Genomic DNA, 20,229 nt, shown 5'->3' with positions numbered 1-20,229 from the left:
ATTATACGTTATACTGTTTCAGATGTCTCATTATATGTCATATGATAATAAAATCATTTGCAAATCATGTCTGTTCAAAGTTTTCTCTCGGTTACTGTAATTTCTGTCATGACCATGTGATGCCAGTAAACATGGTGAATTATGTGGATAAGACTCCAAATTACTTAGGAAACAAGAATTGATTAATCTAGAGAAATAGTTGCACCACTATTTATACGGTTGTAACGCTCAAATAGTGCACAGTTTTGCTCAGAATAATTCATATTCAATTATTGATGCTTTAATTCTTATTGTTGTTTTTGTTATAATCTTTAATAAAACACAAAAAAAATCTGTTTTTAAAGGGATAGTTCACCCGAAAATTCTGTCATGAATTACTCCCTCTCTAGTTGTTCCAAACCTGTGTAAATGTCTTAGATTGAATGGTTGAATACAGAAAGATATTTGGACGAACGCTTGTAACCAAACAGTTCTTGAACCCCGTTGACTTACAAAGTAGGAAAAAAGATAGTCAAAAGTGCCCCAAATATGTTTGCTTTCCTACTTTCTTCTTTTGTGTTCAACAAAAGTGTTATTTTTCCTACTATGTTAGTCAATGAGGTCCAAGAACTGTTTTGTTACAAGAATTCTTACAAATGTTTATTTTTGGGTGAACTATTTAAGTCAATGACTCACATGCTGTATTATTATGTAAGCTTTGCTTTAATTCAAGCTTCACTTTAAACTCACAACAATCATTGATCTCTGGTAAAAGCAGCAATACGGAGCATAGAGTAAAGCTGCAGGTTTTAAGCTCCACCAGCGTCAGAGCAAGAACATGAAATACATTCCTGCTGTCAGTGTAATCTCAGTGTTTGTGATAAAGACAGAGGCGGTCTATCAGTGTGGTTAATAACAGCCTGCTGGGGTTTATTAGCCGCAGCTGTACGAGCACCGAACAAGTGTTACTGAGACGCTTAAATCATCTGAACCTTCCTTCATACTGTGTGTATGGAGAAAAGCCAGGCAGGGTCTGCAGCAGGTGTATCGTCACACTGGACTGTGTGTTTGCAGTTAGATTATCAGGACTGATCCAACAAGCTTTTCTTTCATCCCTCTCTCCTGCTGGGGTTTCGAGCAGCGCACTGTGCGTGTGGAAGAGAGCCGTGTAAATTACATGTCTGTCCGTAGACTATGTTTAAGGTCAGGCTGTTATAGGCCGGGCGGAGTTTGCTATTCATAGACCTCAGCTGGTCTCTTAGACCAAAACAAATGAAGAGATTGCTTGTCATGAAGTGTCACTCTTCGTAATGGCTAAATATTTCTCATTTAGGATACCTGTTGAAAGACAAATTTGTAGTTTTGTTCGTTGCTGAGAATGTTGTAAAGCAAATCTTCCATGAAGAACTCTCAGTTTCTGTGGAGTACAGCGTGGTTTTCTCCAAGGGATTGTAAGCTTTGCTTGTCTGATGTTTGGTTCGGGTTTGGAAAAGTAAAACACATTAATGATATTACACTTGAATTTATCTTGGTGTATTTTAAGCTCTACTCCCATCTCCTTCTTTCTTGAACATTAAAGCATGCCATTGCTTTGGGTAAGTATTGACCCTCTTGGGTTTGTCGAGTCCCTGAAAAGCATCCGTTTTGTTCAAGAAATAACAAACCCTTTCATAGAGTGAGGTGAACAGATGACTTTAGCTTGTGTGTTAACTAAATAGTCATCATGTCTGTTCAGAGCCAATCAGCAAATCATAGCTTTTGACCCGAATCGCAACATCATCAAGCCCGCATAATAGTCATGTTCCTCAGCACGCCATGAAAGGATTTAGTTTTATGGTTTGATATTAATATATTTACAGTAAGTTTGTATTGAGATGAAGTGATATAATTGCTGCTTTAAAGTGATTATAGATGCAGTCATGTTAATGCTTACCTCTGTTTAAGCACGTTTGCTGTGGGTTGTTAGTGAAATGATGGATTCCCACAGTTAATCTTTCATCATGCCGTGATTTAGATCTCAACTCGGCAAAACCTGTACTGGGGGCTTGAATGCTCATAAATGTCAGCTATGTATTTGCCGAGACAAATATAGCATTATTGCTATATGTAATACTTTGGGTTTAAACGGTGTATGAATACCAGTGGATCTCCTTTTTCTTCCTTATTTGCTCTTTTCTCCATTTTCTTATTAACTTTTTGTTGTGTGTATGTTGCTGCATTAATGGAGCAGTGTGGTAACAATGCTCTCATTTATAACCAAACTTGAGGCCAATTTAATTTGATTCCCAACTAGAGTGTTTCAAACCCACATTACTGTCTGTGAGACTTTGGCCTGGACTGTCTGCACAAGGATACACGCAAACACCATGTCCACTTCCCAGTGGCTTCCTGGCTACAGTCACTATGGATATGAGAGTGCACGGGATAGCAGCCTTTGGCTTAATCTAACCATCCTGTGGTTTGTACTAGGATGCCTCTCTGATGGGACATTAAAATACTTTATGGAGAGCAAAGATTGGCAAAATAATGGAACCCAGGCTTGAATTTATGTTGAGAGAGCTTTAAAGGCTATGATTGACTTTGTCATGGAAAGTGGTCTATTGTGCGTTTTATTCTGGATATGAAGAATTCACTTAGATTCACTAAAGCATAATAATCCCCAAATGACATAAAAGCAAATTGTGTTGTCATTTTTTTTGTTTTTATTTTGGTATGTTGTTTGTCTTCTGTATTGTGATGCTGGCTGTTAACATGATTGCATACTGCCCAAACATCTTGGTGTGACATCAAGTCATGTTGAGCTGAAATTGTATGTACATTTGTACTCGCATCTAGTCGCTCACACCTGTTGGGTGTGTTGTGTGTGTGTAAAGTAAGTATGAACTCAGTTATCATAACTGGGGCATTGTGTCAGTAGACTCTCCCCTGTCATTACCTACAGCACATGAGGTTTCCATCATCTGTTTATCCTGTGATTCATCTTGTTTGGATCTGAACTCTTTGATTATGAGTGTCTGAAAGACTCCAATCAGGTGTGCAGAGTGACATCATGTCTTGCTGAAGTTTGTCAGAACCTTCATAGAAACCGGTTGTTTTTAAATACTGTAACCAAATGCTGTTCCTACTAGAGATGCAATGATACTCAATTTCTCCACCGATACGCTAGCCGATTATCTGCAGAGACCGATTCTGAAGATTAAATTAATATCTCTTAACTTTCTGAATGTTATTAATTCATTTATTGATTATTAATATTGAACATCAAACTGGTGTGTTTCTTAACGCTTTCTATATACAGAGCACAAATTCATTGCATATTCCTGTCCCCTTTGATTGACAGTGTATATATCGATAATGACCATCGGCTGCTCGTAAACTATCGCCCAATAATGTGGAAAATTGCTTTTATTATTATTGATTTTCAGGGATGGAACCACATAATTGCTATTGTGTTATCGCAATAAAATTGTCGCAATATTATCATGGTCACCTGACAATACAACTGTTGGTAAAGTTGAATTTTCATGTTTTTGTTTTGTTTAAGTTCAAGTTTTGAAATCTTGTGATTGAAAATCAGAGCTCAGCTTCTTTTAGCTTCACTGAAACATTGAAGATGATACAAAATTACAGTGAAAATAAAACATTGTTTGTAAAACGTTCAAGAGCTGTTTGGCACAACTCTTAAGGGTGTTTGGAGTAGGCCTCTGGGTTAAAATATTTAACAAGTTGTGTTGTCAAGTTACAAGTTGAAAAACTGTGTGCGCACGTGAAGATTTAAACGTGTTACAGGAGCGTGATAGGATTACAGTTCTGTGTGTGTTGCACGCATCACATCTAACTCTCATTAGTGAGTGTGAGACATGCCTAATCGCTGTCTGTCTCTCTCTCTCTCAGGCATTTAGAGATGAGCTGGAGGGACTGATCCAGGAACAGATGAACAAAGGGAATGACCCAGCAGGACTGCTTGCCCTACGGCAGATCGCAGATTTCTTCATGACCACCTCTGTGGCGGGTTTCTCCACCTCCCCCCTTAGTAAGTATCGGCAAGGCTTGATAGACTACAGACTTTCCTCCAGTCCTACAATTTCCCAGACTGCTCCTCTTCCACCTCTCCAGAGTTGCTTAATAAGGGCCATTCCCATAAACGGAGAGTTGATGAAGGACATAAAACCAACCAACTCGGAAGTCTTTGCATTCTTTTCTCACCTCTCTCTTCCTTATCAAGCCATTCTGCCCTCCTCACATGTCTGTTTGTGCTATGCGGAACAAATCAGTGAAATCTCTGCAAGGCCTTTCGGTACATTACAGTTTTCTCAGAGTCAGGGTCAAAACATCATAGATCAGAGCTTTACAGAGCAAAGTATTTATGAGAAGAGTAGAGAGCTGCATGATTAATCGTTAAAAGATTGTTAATTTACACCTCCGACTAAAATCATAACCCTCCATTCTGTGCTGGTGCTGCCGCAGAAGCAGAGAAAGCATTATCATCAATAGGTATGAAACGACATCGCAAACAGTCTTTTCAGCCGCACACTATCATTATTTCATTATTCAAATGATCACAGAAGTACTGGGATTGAAGAGTTGCCAACTCGCACGCACGAGACACACATTTACAAGCTCTAACTCTGCCCAAATTATTCTCACACCAAATAACAGACCAACATAAATAACAACAAAACTGCTCTTATGATTGTCTATATTATATTATAACTGGACAGGTTCGAAACAAAACTCACGATTGCAGTTTGTAGCGGGGTCAAATCCGTGTGCGATCTTATGTATGTCGTTACGGTAAAAACACGTCAACAGAGTGTGGCTTATCACTGTATTAACGCTAATATAGAAGTAGCGCAATAAGAGCTTTTCAACAAGTTCCCCAACATTTCATGTTTTCAGGTTATTTTAAACCGTTTACAGATGAGAATACTGTGTTGTTATGAATATCAGTTGTCTTTCTTTAATACCCCTTCAAGCAGTCTAGATGTCAAACGATGTCTGCAAATCTTTCTAAAGACCCTTTAATTGCAAGTGTCACCTTATGAATTTGTTTTACTGTAGAAATAGTTCATATACAAGCTACTTCAATGCACTAATAATTACATACCTAAATAAACATTTTTTTTGTCAAAATCTCTAGTAAATGATGTATTACTTTGTCGTCATTCAGAATCATTAAAGTATCGCAATCTCTATTTGAAACAAAAGAATCGTGATTCTCAATTTATCGAGAATTTGCAGCCCTACTTTCCTGGTTGTTTTTTAATTGGAGCACACAAAATGTTTACCTTGTCATAGCAAATCAACCCCAAACATCAATGTAAACAAAGCTCTAGGTTACAGAGTACAGAAATGTTTAATCATGCAGAGTTGTGTGTTCAGTGGAGCTCTTTAATGAATCCTGGTGTGTTTGTTCAACTGAACTACTAAAATATACGTTGGTTTTTAACTGCGGTCTGTGTTTTTGTCCAGCTTTGTAGAGCTGATTGTGTTTATTGGCATCTGCTTTTCTGTATAAATGAATTGAGTTTTATTGCTGTTTTTTGTACTCTGCATGAGATTTGCTTATATATTCAGCCAGATTCTTTAAGGGTCATTAATAAACTGCAGTTAAGAAATTACAGGTATCTTGTTTTCCAGTATTTAGCTGTATAAACCTAATTAAACTATATAATTAGGTTCAGGCACATCAGAGACTTCCTGAGGTTATTATCTGTTCATTAGGACTCAACCGCCAGTTTATATTGTGAGTCTGAATGAGATTAAAGGGCTCCAGACTAACTTTTTTTACCAGGAGCACCATAGCCCCCGATTGAAATTTTTTGCGCAAGCAAAAATTTAGGAGCACACATTAAATTACCCTGCAATGCAATTATTCAAATCCAAAATAACTGTATTACTGATACTGACTTAAAAAGTTACTTGATGACAGGAAATTGGGTTCTGCTTATTTAGAAAAGGGACAGAGTCTACAGAGAAGCTTTGTTATTGATTGGTGCTAAATAGAGAGACTGTAATATGAATTTATGTGAACCAACAGAAATTGTGTTTGTCAAAAAGTATATATTTAATTGTTAATAGTGATACACATTAAAGCTAAAGTAAAGGCCTTGTGATATGTTCTTAGAATGATTTATTTGTTTATTAAGGACACCTTTCCTCATTTTCACGCAACACATGTAAAAATGATGTAAAATAAAACTTAACAAGAGCATTCGCCTGACATTCGTTCTTGCTGTGAACGACTTTGAAAGAATCGAGGGCTGTCTCAAGTAATCAACAGATAAATAACGTTCCTCGAAAACTTGTAGCAAAATCCAACCATTTAGTCCCAGTCTGGAGCCCTGGATTAGTATCAATGAGTACATGTACACATCAGAGGTCGCGTTAACCAAAAATTCATCCGTCATTGACATACTTTTTTACCATGGACAAAGATCTGAAGGCCTTCCGTCATTTTAAAGGATTACAATATGGGCGATTTGTAATTCCCCATTTTCACTCATTTCCTTTCATTAGAATGTGATTCGTAGGCTACTACCCCTGCCATTAGCGTCCTTGCAAATGCCTGGTCCTTTTTGGAAAATGGACACTTGCGATTCAGATGAATCTCACTACCAGCGCTCTGTGCACAAGCACCTGTCATTGTTACGGAGTTCACATATGAACATAAACATTTGTCTGTAATCATTATTTTATGTCTGAAGACAGCAACATTACATATATAAAAGAATATAAACAACACTGGCTTTATTGGGTATTCTGTTGTAATAAAGTTCAGTAAGTTAAGAGAAAAAACGCAAGATTTGGCATAATAGATTATGACAGATTTTTTACGAGCCTGTCTGTCAAAATCACAGACAGTAAAAAAGTCTAGTGCAACCTCTGGTTCACAGTTGATTTATGTCCATGAGAACGATACGTAAAAGTCTTTATTATGATCTCCTGTTGTAATATTAATTGTTTGACCGTTTACACAGGTTTGGGAATGGTGACTCCAATAAACGACATGTTTGGGGGGGAGTCTAGTACTGTGGTGAAGGGAGAGAAACAGATCCGCTCTAAACTGGCCAGCCTCTATAGACTCGTGGACCTCTTCAGTTGGGCCCACTTTGCAAGCTGTTACATTACAGTAAGTCAAGGTGTTTCGTCAAAAATGTTAATACCGTTTTGTGACCATCTTAAATCCACCCAAATGTCAATCCCTTTATTTTTGTGTAAAAAATATGAAGAACAAAGCATATTTTTTGAAAGATGTTTCCAGAAATAATCTTGTTCCAAAAAAAAACGCAGCTGCATCTGGTTATTTGTGTATCATGGGTTTTGTGTGTTGTGTGTTGGTAGGTTCGTGTCAGTAAGGAACAGGATCACATCCTCATCCTCCCCAGAGGACTGTCCTTCGCCGAGGCCTCTGCGTCCAATCTGGTAAGCAACGCAGTCTTGCATTTTCATCATGGCAGAGTCTGATAGCAGCTCTGGGAACAGCTTGTGTCACTTTGCGCCTTGGCCTTTGTCTGAACTATCATTCCAGGAAGACTTGGATTTGGGCTATTGTGATTTTTCAATAGGCGTTTGCATTTGGAATCTATCAGTTACAAATTATGTTGGGTAAATAGTGAAATAAATCGACTTTATTTGTTAGTTTTAAGAGCTTCAGCTCGTAGTTTTGGCTTTGCTCATGTAAAAGCTTGGTTAAACATATAAGATGCCCACAGCTTAATAAAAATCCCCAAAAGTGTTCTCAGGTTTGTGTGTGTGTTGCTGTTTTGTTTGTGAGGTTTTTTTCTATACCAGGCATAAAGGGAAAGTGTTGGCAGACCTTGACTGAGCTCTTGCCAATGTTTGACATCTGCTTAATCAGCCATTTATTTCTTTGAACTGAGAGATTGTTTTGGATTCCCTGCAGCCTGGAGCACTCGCCTGTGTGTTTGCGTCAGCCGTTGGCCTTCAGTCATTCGCGTGTAAGTGTAGCGGGGGGAGTTATGATCTAGAGCTGTCAATCGAGGTTGCCAATTGGTTTGTCCGCACTTGTTCAGATTGGATCTGAAACCAAAGCAGATTTCAAACTCCTAAATCCTAACTCAGAAACATCCTGAACATAGTGCTGGCCGATATAGCTAAAAAAATCGATCATCGATATAATGTTTCATATCATATCGGTAATAATGAATACATTTTAACAGACTTTATTAAGACCAGTAAATGAGGTTTGAATTTAACCAGTGTATGGATCCAGTGACTGCGTATGGGTTGTTTATGCGACCAAACTTCATGTGTATGTTAACTTTACATGGAAAATGTTTTCTATCGTTAATACTAAAGGTGTATCATCGATACATATAGTTATCTTTTTATCGGCAAGCCCTACATAATGGTGTTGCTTCTAAATTGTGTCTTACTGGTTAGCTGCTGCCAAAACGGTTGAAAGAGAAACTTGCTGAAGAAGATAAAGTTTTTTAACTGGATCATGGTCCTAGCTAGCTACAGTGCCTTGGATAAGTATTCATCCCCACTGTACTTATTTCAGTTTTTAATATATTTTTAAAGATATCTCAAAGCTGTTTTTTTTTTGTCATAATTGTGGATGGAGTTATTAATGTATTTTATTTATTTTTACAAATTAGTGTAAGATAAGGCAGCTAGATAACAAAATGTGAATAAAATGAAGGGGAATGAATACTTTTGCAAGGCACTGTACCTGAATAAAAATATGTTCGGTTTAATAACACATTTGACGATAACATCTGTACTACTTTGAAGTAATCAGGTTGGCGAAGTAATGAGAGAATTAAGAATGCATGTTAATTATGTACAGCAGGACCACATGCTTGCAATTCTTGTGTGCGCATGTGTTCTGTTTGTCACTTCTGAAGGTTTCTTGGCGTAATCCGCTTTGACATGATGCTCGTGGCAGTTGCTGTTATAACAAATTCCTGCCAGTCAGGTGATTAACGCTGGAATGAATTTGTGAAATTTAGGTTTTTCCTTTTGCCTGCAGCATGAATGAATCAATAAAAGAAACGCCCGAGGCGCTCGACAGTTCCTGCAGTTGAGTTTTGTGCTTTCTCATGCTGCATTTAATGCGCCACTATCGTTTCGGGTATTCAGGATACTAGGTTTTCTCAGGTTGCCATGGCAAACGCAATTTTCTCTGTGTCAAATCAATTCAGCTTGGTTTGTGCCATTTCATGAGAAACTGTTTTTGTTACAAATTTTTTGGTCGTGGGCTATTGGTTATGTTTTGACATTTAGTTCAGCTATAGAACAGGTTTGTCCAGTTTTCTTTTTGTGTTTGTGTGTATGCCTTTGTAGGCCTGTGTATTGTAGATAGTGAGGCTGAGATAAAGCCGGCTCTGTTTTGCCTAGTCGGAAGAACACACAGGCTGTTTTTAACTCAGCTGCGTGTTTGATATCTCTGTGTTGCTGACACAGTCAGATAAAGCTCACTGTGTTACTGTGGGCGTGGCGGCTGGGTTTGGTGCCCGCTGGAATGAGGCCAGCAGTTTTATTAACCCTTCCGTGCACTCTCTCTTCTAAACTCATTTATTTTCTAAGCATGTAACAAAGCCAAGCAATGTCAGATTTGTTATTTCCAATAGAAAGTATGAGTCACTGTTTTTGGTTCTGAGTCGCTATGCACTGGCGTTTCTGTTGCATGGCTTTACAGTTGCTAAAGTATTTTGGATGTTAACTAGTTGGTTGCATAATGGCCGGTGGGCAGCATTTTACTTCCAATGCACATATTTTGTGGGTGATTTGCACACAAGTCTATTTGTTCCCGAATCCGTTATAGCAACAGTTATGTTGATCATTGCCTTAGCAGACAGAAGTTATTAGAATTACGTAATTTGGCCGGAGATCGCAGTTTATGAAGCAACTCCTATAAACGGATCCAAATGAACATGTAATAGGAAACTAAGTTGTGATCAAATTTGGGCACAGTTTTTCACTTGCAGCTTGTTTCATGGTTCAGCCTATTGTGAAAATCAATGCTTGACATTATTTAACATGTAATGGTAAATGTCATTTGATTTTGCAGTGCAGTTTTCAAGCAAAGGTGAATGAGAGGACAGGCAAAAAAATTAATCCATAACCAAGTACTAATACAAATCTATTACTCTTGGATTTACTCTATCCTTGCCATTTATTACTTAAAAAGCAAAAGACTAACTTGCTGCAAATAAATCGAGAGAGATGGAGCTGTGATACTTGTGACTTCTAACAATGCCGTTCTGGTTCTTCTCTAATCTGCATCTCTTAAGAAGTCTTGTTTGCATAATGCATGAAAGATATCGATATAAAGTGGCTGTGCCACTTTACCAGTTTAATAGTAAAATGCATTTTAACCAGTTTAGGAGTTTGTTTTGGTGTCAAATCACATGTTTGTGACCCGTGGTGTCGAAGCCAGTATGGATTTCAGTTTGGCCTTGTTAACACAGTTGCGGTACAGTGTGTATTTTGGGATGGGACGCTGCATCGAAAGGCATGTGAAGGGCGTAATGGGTGGCTCATTGTGATGCAACTCAATATTCAATCACAGTTCTAGGGGAATTAAAATGCACCAGCACCTCCTTCAACTTGCTGACAAAGACAGTACTATTGATCCAGTGTTGTTTCCACATAGGATTTGTCTTACACAACTAATGATTGATGAATCAAAAGACAAATAAAAGCTCGTTGAATATGATGCGTGTGTGGGTTTATAGACACGGCCGATAACTTCCTGGTTTTCTTTTCCCCACAATTAATTCTTATTTGTGGAGGTTAGTAAGAATTACACTTATTAAAGAACAATAACTGAATCATCCGCTCATCTCTGAGGATGTTTACCTTCCAGTTACGTGAAGAATTTCTGGATTATTGGGAAATGAGCAGCGGTTGTGTTTCGTCTGCCTTCATGTGATCATGACATCTGTAGTTGGTTTAGATTAATTGTTTGATGGTTCTCTGCAATCAAACTCAATAATGCAAATGGTTAATTTTTCTCTTTTCCTCTTTCTTTCAGGTAAAGGTAAACATACTTGGCGATGTTGTGGATCAGGGCTCAACCAACCTGCAGGTTGACCCAGCCGGCTTCAGCCCTCACGCTGCCATCTACTCTATGAGACCGGACGTGCGCTGCATCATTCACATACGCACCCCGGCCACCGCTGCTGTAAGCATCCACCCACTGCATGCTGGGAAATGTAGTTTATGGCAGTCCATCTGCAGCATCACACACTACATATTGCATTATGGTTGCAATATTTTTACTGTTTTTGAATCACACATTTACTATCTATTAAGCAATGAACAATTCAACTTTTTTTATGAATAGTTACTCAAAAATGTTAAAACGTTGTGCCTTTGTATGTGACATATATGTACTTAGATTTATAAAGTTGGTTATTGGGATGCCTACTTAAAATCCTTCTGTTTTATTTTGTGCGATGATTTCTGCATTAATCTTTTTGTTTCACTTTAGGTGTCATCTATGAAGTGCGGCCTTCTGCCCATCTCTCAGGAGGCTCTGATTCTGGGAGACATTGCCTACTACAACTATCAGGGTAGCCTGGATGAACAGGAAGAGCGCATGGAGCTCCAGAAAGCACTTGGACCGTCAGCCAAGGTAAACAGCAAACACTTGACGCTTACGGGTGCAGTTACTCTACAATGCTAAGTTCAAGGTCTCAAAGTCCTGTTATGTCTTACCGATGCCCCGTGTGTGTTGTGTGTGTTGCAGCTGTTGGTGTTAAGGAATCATGGAGTTGTTGCTCTCGGGGAGACAATTGAAGAGGCCTTTCACTATATTTACAACGCTCAATTTGCTTGTGAAATTCAGGTAAAAGGCACTGGGAAAATATGACCGGGCCTAGATCACATTTACCACTGTTAGAAACTTTCCAATCAATGTTGTGACATCACAGCTGTCAGGTGGTTTTTATTTCTCACTCCCAAGTTCTCTGTGTTTGTTTTTTTTAAACACACATGGCTGACAGTAGTGAGATTTTAAAAGGTTATTTCTGATGGTTTGTTAAACGAAATACTTTTTTAAATTTAACATTGACATAAAATAAACCGAATCTCTACTTCAAAGCGGTAAAATACATTGCTAAACTGACTAACCTTAAACTGGTCTTGAAATCTATGTGTCAAATTTTGTAGGAATAGAAAATGCTTCATTTTCTTTTTCTCTCTTTCTGTCCGCAGGTGAATGCAATCTCGTGTGCAGGTGGAGTGGAGAACCTGATCGTGTTAGATCTGGAGAAGTTTAAACCCCGTACGCAGGCGGTGGCTGAAGCCGGGGTCAGCATGGGCTCGCAGAACAAATGGAAAGTGGGAGAGCTGGAGTTTGAGTCGCTCATGAGAATGCTGGACAACATGGTATGTATTGGTGTTAAGGTTCAAGCGTATTCAACTGATCCGTGCATGTATCAACCACTTGTTCTTCAATGCTCAGTTGAGCTGTTTTTATCTCTCAAAATGGGTGTAGTTGCAACATCCACCAGCAAGGGTAGCGTGGACTGTACTACCAAGTCCCATAAGTCAATGCATCTTCCCCAGTGCACTTAGTCCAGCGTCGCAGTGGCACTTGATCTACAGTGCTGCTTTCTGTGTGTGTATTGAAAATGCACTTTTAAGAGTTTTCAGTCACAGGCAACGTGATTAAGTGTGTTAAGTGAGCGGTTTGGTGTAGCACTATAGCTCGGGACTAAGAACCGGAAGGTTGATGGTTCGATCAACTCAAGAAAACGGCATTATCGTGCTAGTGTAAGTCACTTAAGCATCTGCTAAATGAATACGTACTGTTTGAGAAAGAGGGACCATCAGAGTGGAAAAACGTTCCTTTCCTGTTACGCAGAAGTTTTAGCATTTCATACAAAAGACAGCAGTCGAAACCAAAGAGTTGGTTGAACGCTTCTGCCAAGACTCCCTTCCCTCCTCTCTGCTCCATCCATTTCTCTTATTCGGCAGCTATGTAGACTTTTTTCTCTCTTTTTCCCTGTGAGATAGTGAAGAATGCAGGCATGTGGAAAGTCTGTTTTCTTAGCTGAGGCAGAAGAATGGAGTGATGTGGAAGAGGAGTGAACTCTGGAAATGATAATGATACGGTGTGTCATTCAACGAGCTGCTGTGGACTGATATGTTTTCCTGCTCAGGCTCGGATACGGTTACTTTACAGTTTTAAACGTGCATATACCGTCTTTGGTCCTTCTGATAGTAACTCTGCAAATTCAGTTTGTAATCGCAGCTCATTACATAAACCAATTCACACGTTTGAGTTATTCATTGATCTCATTCTCAAAGGCCTTTGAGTCAGTTGTTTTTTTAAAGCAGTAATTGAATGATTTAAGGATGGGTCACATCCTCTCTATTATGTTGCTGTCATCTGAGGATGAACTGGATGTACTTGATGTAGCCGATTGTTTTATATCAATCAGATGACAGCTTTTCTTATAATGTCGCATAACATACTCCAGCTTGGGAGATTGAATTTATGGAGGGTTTGGAAGTATGAAAAGTTATTTTTGTGATATATATTTATATGTAATATGTTTATGCCAGTATTTTGGTAGATTTTTTTGCTTTATATGTTGAGACATGGGCCCACTTGTTTATTGATGCCAACAATGTTTATTCGTTTATCAACATTTTCCGTTTATAAAGTATTTTTGATGAATCTTAATAACATTGAGCTGTGGTTGGTTAATTTTTACTTTTAATATTAATTATTTACTTTTTAATTATATATCATTTTAATTCTTTCAGGGTTATAGAACAGGCTACACATACAGACACCCCATCGTGCGGGAGAAACCGCGACACAAGAGCGAAGTGGAGATTCCGGCGACCGTAACTGGGTTCACGTTCGACGACGATGACACTCCACATTTTCCTCTGAGAGTACTGCAGCAGCGACAGCAGAGAGAGAAAACACGCTGGCTCAATTCACCTAACTCCTATATGAAAGTGAATGTGACTGAGGGAGCCAGTGAAGAGAACGGACGCACCAAGACCATGGTTAGAATGACACACACACAGTCTGTTACAGGAATAGTGAGTCAGAATCCTTTAGGGTTTAGGAAATGAAACCGTAAAAAAACAACTGGATGTTTTCTGTTTGAATTGTTAAATGCTTGTAGATGATCACTGCTAAAGGAGTAAAAGTGTTTTATAAGTAAGTCCAAACAGCCAGAATGTGCTTGTTTACCAGGACTTTCTGATGAGGTTGCTGTTGACAGAGTAAACCCATAATTTTGTCATCACAGCTGAACCTGAGCATTTCTGGAGTCTTTGCATATATAGTGTGAAAGATGTGTTGGTTGACTGGAAATGTATGGCATCAGTGCATCTTCAAGTTTGATGTTTAGGTCTCTTCTGCCCTCTAGTGTTTCGTTTTAGAGTTACAGCTGAACGATCACTAAAAATGTTCAAATTTGAATCAATTCAAGAAAGCTTTCGCTTCTAGAGCTTACATTTTATTGTCTTTCTTTTTCTTTTTATCTGCAGTGGATGAAGTCAGATGAGAGGAACAACGCAAGCGGGACTCCGATCTGCATTGAAGATCCTAACCAGTTTGTTCCTATGAACACAAACCCCACAGAAGTCCTGGAGAAGAGAAATAAGGTATGCTGTATGTGCATTTAAGGGCTTATCAGAAGACATTAGGTTATTTGTTTAGTAGTTTTTTTTTCTTCTAAATCTTGTCTGTGGTCTTTTTAGATCCGAGAGCAGAACCGCTTTGACATGATGACAGCGGGCCCACAATCACAGCGATTGGCAGGAATTGTAGTGGAAAGACCGCCGGTGAGTGTCAGTGTATCATTACCCATAAACCCACTGTGAATCCCAGATGTGTCTCTAGGTGGCGCCAAATTCTCAGTTGACACATCATAGGCGTCACATTAAAGTTCTGTGGTTGAAATGTGTCTCAGTATGTGGGGATAAGATCTCTTAGGTTAAAACAGAGTCTCATGTAGCTCTGCTTTTTTTTCTTTTTGATGAAGAAACAGTTGGCGGTGAAGGTAATATTTGGAGGGTTTTCTGATTGCTGTGTGTGACTTTGTTTGATGTTTTTTTCAAACAAAAGTCAATCACATTTTCAGTCGTTAACCTGTTTGCAAGGGCTGGGCGGTATGGTGTATATTGAAATATATAAACCGATAGAGATAGTGGTGTGCCATTTGGTCAGGATTTAGTCATTTGTTTTCCATGAATGATAATTATCTTTGTCATAATCTTTGTTGAATGTCTTGAGATCGATTATAATATATGAAAATATTGTGATATGTCGTGGCATGAGTTCCTTTAGAAAAGTGTGGTCATACTGCCTACTCCTGATGTCTGCATCAAGTGTCTCTCTTTATGTTCATGATGGGTATTGTTTTGCTTTTGTTTAATACAAATTTGATGTGTTCCCATTGTCTACAGAAGTTGTGAATAAGAGAATTTGGCATATTGTAATGTTTTGGAATGGAGAATATTGAATGTGTTTGAGCACAAGTTTGACCTTTCGTGAGTTGTTTTTTCTGTGTGACTCACTTCGTAACAGATGCACCGAGATGTTACTGCACAGTCTTATTTTGTGTTTTCTTTTCTGCCCACACACACACATGTGCAGCCGTACACGGGCGACAATGATGAACAGACCGGCCCTCTCCCTCCAAACCCCTTCAGTGAGCCCAGCGAGAAAGAGCTGGTGGATTACCGGAAACGAGTGGAAGGGCATCATCTCGGCCTAGACGGTAAAACACACTCGCAGATCTGCCTTCCCTTCCACACACAAATTCGAACTAATAAATTAACGCCATGCATGACCCCCCTTTCTTTCAAGAACAGCCTTTCCTGTTAGTCACACTTAAACACAATCCAGTCAATGCTAATGAGATAACTCAATGCTCCTTATGGCAAAAATCAATAGCTTTGAGACAGACATGTGCACATGTGTTGTGAGCATGCAAAACAGAGATGGATGACCTGTCTGAGTTATTTGAGAGCTTGTCTGCATGTCTTCCTCTAACCTGCCTACTTTTCTAATGTGTGTCCGTGTGTCTGTCTGTTCACTAACTAACTCACGGCTGCAGATGATGAACAGCTCACATCAGACGACGCTTCCACGCTGTCTCAGTCTGTCTCCCAAACCCAATCTCCGCAAAACACACCGGCTAAAGAAGGTACAGCAGTCTGAATGCCAGCTGTCTTATTGACCTACAACTGTGACGTGTCATGTTATCCACTAATGCATTCATGCTCCTAAATCATCTACACTTGGTTTTAATTGCTCGGTCCGAACCTGAGAGCCTCACCTCCCCCAAAACCCCCTTCCTGTGGGCCACTAATTGTTTTTAAATGTATTTGGCTTTCAATGGTATTAATGAGTATCGTGGTAGCGGCAGATGTTTATCACTAAGTACCCAATGCATCCACACTAAAAAGGTCTTTTTTAACTTTCAACTATTAATCATGTTTTTACTGCTTTTGTAGGTGTTCTTGCAGCACTTTTGTCATAATGCCTTAGTCATATACAATACGCAGCATTGTATCCCCATTTCAGACTTAAGAGCAGTTCCACAGGAAAAGTAGATTAAGGCTCAGGATTAAAGCTGGTATAGAACCTTACATAAACTAAGATGAAGCCTTACATAACTGAAATATTTTTACACACAGCAGGGATCAAGTGTTGTGTGAAAGTAAAGAAACAGGATGCATCTAGTTGCATCAATACGCTAGTTACCTATATGGACGTATTACGTGACAATGATAGGACGGCTAACGGTGAACAATAGAGGACAAATTCAACCCGTATACTTGAAGTGTAGGTCATGACTGAAATCAAAACGAATTACCCGAAGCTAATTTTAATGATGATTCAGTATCTGGTGAATCTGATGTGAAGTTTTTTCTATAAAATCCTCACAAAGAGTTCACAGTGATCGATGATTTTTCTCTCTTCACCGTTTCTAATGCAGGAAACTACACCGGCGTCCTGCAAAACGGCAAAGACAACCACGGCGAAGATGATGAGCTCATCAAGCGCGTCAGCAAGCTGACCACAAGCATCGAAAGCGTGGAGATTACCGTGCAGCCCGGCGAGAAGATCGAACAGGCTCTGACGCCCGAGAGCTCTCCCTCCAAATCTCCTAACAAGAAGAAGAAAAAGTTCAGAACCCCGTCCTTCCTGAAGAAGAACAAAAAGAAAGAGAAGGTCGAAGCCTAGAGGAAAAAGAGCGTGTCCACCCTGTGTCTGTTTGTAAAAGCAGTACGTTTTAAGTTGTCTTTTTATAACTTCATTTAGTTTTACTTTATTTTTTAAAAGGACACGTTTGTATGATTTTAAAAAGCGGCACATGGGTCGATTGGGAGGCGATTAGATGGAGTTACGTGCATTTTTTAGGGATGTGCCCTGTTGGAGCGGTCATGAAATGGATTTAAAACAGGAGCAGCGAGCACAACTCATGGAAAACTGGCTCGTCTCTTCTGACGGAAAAGACTGAAAACACTCAGACACGCAGACCTGGAAACCGTTTCCTCAATATTCATTTCAATGATGAGCCCATACTGCATTGTTCATGGTTTCATATTGTATGTTTATGAGATCTTTTATGAGCCCCTTTTCTAGCGCCACTTCATCTCTCATTGTGTTGGTTTGAATTGCGTTGTTCGTTGGTAGACTGTAGGTGCCATTTGTCACACTACACAGAAGAGACTAAGAATCACACTGGAAACTGTTTTGGGATTATTTTAACAGGGTTTGTTTTATTCTTCCGTTTGTCATTAGTTGTTAAAGAAGCGGATGCGAATTTAGCCAAGATCAGCAGCCACGACCCGCATGTGTGATGATAATCCTGTAGAGCCACTCCCATTATCGCGTTCTTTGCCAAACGATACGTTTTAAAAGCAAAGCAATCACGTTTTAGTGACCTAAAACCTTGCATTTCGATTCGCTAATTCATCTCTTGGTATGTTTTTGTATAATCGAAACAAAATTTTGTTTTTATTCGTTCAGTTTTATACTCATTTCTATACTTTAACAAGAAAGTAATGACAAATCTTAAGCATGTTTTACAAGAGTCCGAATTTATATAACGTAGCGATGCCTGAATTCTCAATCGTGTCGTAGCTCAGATTACTAAACACATGTAACGAAAAAATATGAAAACTGGAGTGATGTTTATTATATGTATATGAATATATAATATTTTTGTGCTGCACATTTTCATGTGGTATATAATTATATATATTAGATAACAAAACAAATCTATGGATGATTTCAGCAGTTGAAGGAGATTGGAGAGATGGAACAATGGAGGCTATGAAATAGAGAAGAATACAAATGTTTAAGTGTCGTGAAAAAGGGTGGAGAAGGCAAACATATAAGGAAATATATATTTGTGTACTGTATTTTTGACAAGTGTGTTGGGTCCCAAAGCAAGTCAAGAACAGGTTTTATGGCTCTCTGTTGCAGGTTTGTTGGAATAAAATCGTCTCAACAACTTCATAGAGGTTTATTATGGGCCTTTTGGGGGTTCTGGAGGACATTATCATTGTGAGTCACTTATGACATTCACTTAAATCACCCCATCACCATCCAGCAGGCCTGAAAAGCTCTCTGGGATGTCTTCATTACTATGGTTACCTGAGAAATGGCATTCTAGAGTTTTTATTTTATTTTTCGCTCTAAAACTGGACATGGTTTCCTCATCTCTCAGTCAAATGTAAGCTGATTGCCGTAAGGTTGGGGTCGTGTTTTTACCCTACCATGAGACGCGAGTTTGTCCCCAAAGATAATCTCTTGCCATTTTAAGATTAGCAGGGAGCAGTTTGACCTCCGTTTGAACTCCAGTGTGGCCGTCATATATCCAAAGGGGGCAGACAGCACCGCAGAGCGTTATGTATCCCAGTGGGCAATGTGAAGTACTGGCTATGGCATGAAGAGAGAGAGAGAGGCTTCGAAGCTGTGTAAATGGCATGTGGTTTTGAACGCGGGCCAGGCGTAGATTAAAGCCGGAGCGGGTGCAAGTTTAGGCAGAGTGAAATGGGACGAGAGAGGAGATTAACTTGTTTTAGTGCTTTAAAGTGAATTGCCATTTTCCTTTACGGCTCTTTTAATTTCATTTCCAATAGCGCACCATAGTTTCAGACGTTTAGTTTACAGAGTTATGCTTCACGCATTAACCGTTCTCGGCTCTAATAATGTGCATCACATTCTTACCCTGTTAAAAAGACCAGCATAGGCTGGTAAATTAGATTTTGAGGCATGATCGCTGGTTTGTGCTGTCAAGCTAGTCATGTGCTGGTTAAAGCTGGTTTAGAACCAGATCAGGACCAGCACAAACCAGCTGCCATGCTTCAAAGCCTACCCAACCAGCATGTGCTGTTTTGTTTAACCTGGTATTTTCTTTTCACCATCGTTTTGCACCATGTTTTACTGATGCCTCTCTTTTGTAGTCTCTGGTTCAGAAGGCTGATTTTGCTCTGGCATGCAAGTTTGAGCCAAACCTATTTGTGACCTTTGAATTCGTATATAAATGGTTATCTAACAGACTTGCTTTTAGATGTATTGCTAATTCACAAATAAAAAACTATTTTAAGAATCAAACGCTGGGCTGGAAGTCTGTGGGAACACATTTCACGTCATGTTTCTTACATTTTTGTTTGCATTGAAGGTCATTCATCACATTTCTGAGTTCATCGTGCACGATCAGTATTACGGTTTATGAAATCGGTGTAATAACTTTTTCGAAACATTTACTAATGGTAAATAAAAATGTTGGACAGACGAGTTTGGCAAAAAAATAATGAAAGCTGCTATTTTTGCTATTACTGTTAGTAAGAAGCAATGACTTTTTCTTTTAGGTGAATTGTTCCTTTACAAAACATGATTGCTAAGCTGGTTTCTCTTTTTGAAAGAACTGTTTTTTGTCTTGACAGACACATTTAATTCGCTTTCAGTTTTGGGATACATCAAAGAAACCACTTGTGCACGCGACCGCACATCCCATGCATTTATGTATGAGCTGACAAAAGAATGACTGCAATATTTAATACAACAAAAGTCCTTTCAAATATCTATTCATACTTCTGTCAAAAGCTTCAATGAATTATTTCTCTATATGACAGAAACAACATATATTAACAACAAACTCCAGTTTATTCAAAACCAGAGAATGAAATTGTATTTCATTATTTTGAACAAACGACAGACTGTTAGTTCGCAAGAAGGCGCATCACTCTTGTGTGTTGTGCTGACGTGCCTTTCTGCATTTTTCC

At 39.0% G+C, this 20,229-nt stretch overlaps 1 protein-coding gene across 4 annotated transcripts in view; it reads left to right on the top strand.

Moving 5' to 3' along the window:
- add3a (adducin 3 (gamma) a) overlaps positions 1-19,558 on the top strand; it is a 79,424-nt gene extending 59,866 nt beyond the window's left edge. For 3 of the 4 annotated variants that reach the window (XM_056759917.1, XM_056759918.1, XM_056759916.1), the window contains 13 exons: positions 3,874-4,012; positions 6,960-7,111; positions 7,324-7,404; positions 10,985-11,134; positions 11,444-11,587; positions 11,702-11,800; positions 12,169-12,342; positions 13,729-13,980; positions 14,470-14,586; positions 14,683-14,766; positions 15,581-15,704; positions 16,044-16,133; positions 16,929-19,558. In XM_056759917.1, the coding sequence (XP_056615895.1) occupies positions 3,874-4,012; positions 6,960-7,111; positions 7,324-7,404; positions 10,985-11,134; positions 11,444-11,587; positions 11,702-11,800; positions 12,169-12,342; positions 13,729-13,980; positions 14,470-14,586; positions 14,683-14,766; positions 15,581-15,704; positions 16,044-16,133; positions 16,929-17,176 (1,854 nt within the window). In that variant the 3' untranslated portion in view covers positions 17,177-19,558. The remainder of the gene's footprint in view (positions 1-3,873; positions 4,013-6,959; positions 7,112-7,323; positions 7,405-10,984; positions 11,135-11,443; positions 11,588-11,701; positions 11,801-12,168; positions 12,343-13,728; positions 13,981-14,469; positions 14,587-14,682; positions 14,767-15,580; positions 15,705-16,043; positions 16,134-16,928) is intronic. The other variant, XM_056759919.1, reaches the window with a different exon arrangement.
- The last annotated feature ends 671 nt before the right edge of the window (positions 19,559-20,229 follow it).

Source organism: Triplophysa dalaica, chromosome 10, assembly GCF_015846415.1.
Source record: "Triplophysa dalaica isolate WHDGS20190420 chromosome 10, ASM1584641v1, whole genome shotgun sequence".
Classification (NCBI taxonomy): Eukaryota; Metazoa; Chordata; class Actinopteri; order Cypriniformes; family Nemacheilidae; genus Triplophysa; species Triplophysa dalaica.
The sequence above is the reverse complement of the archived record's forward strand: the minus strand, read 5'-3'. Positions and strand labels throughout refer to the sequence as shown.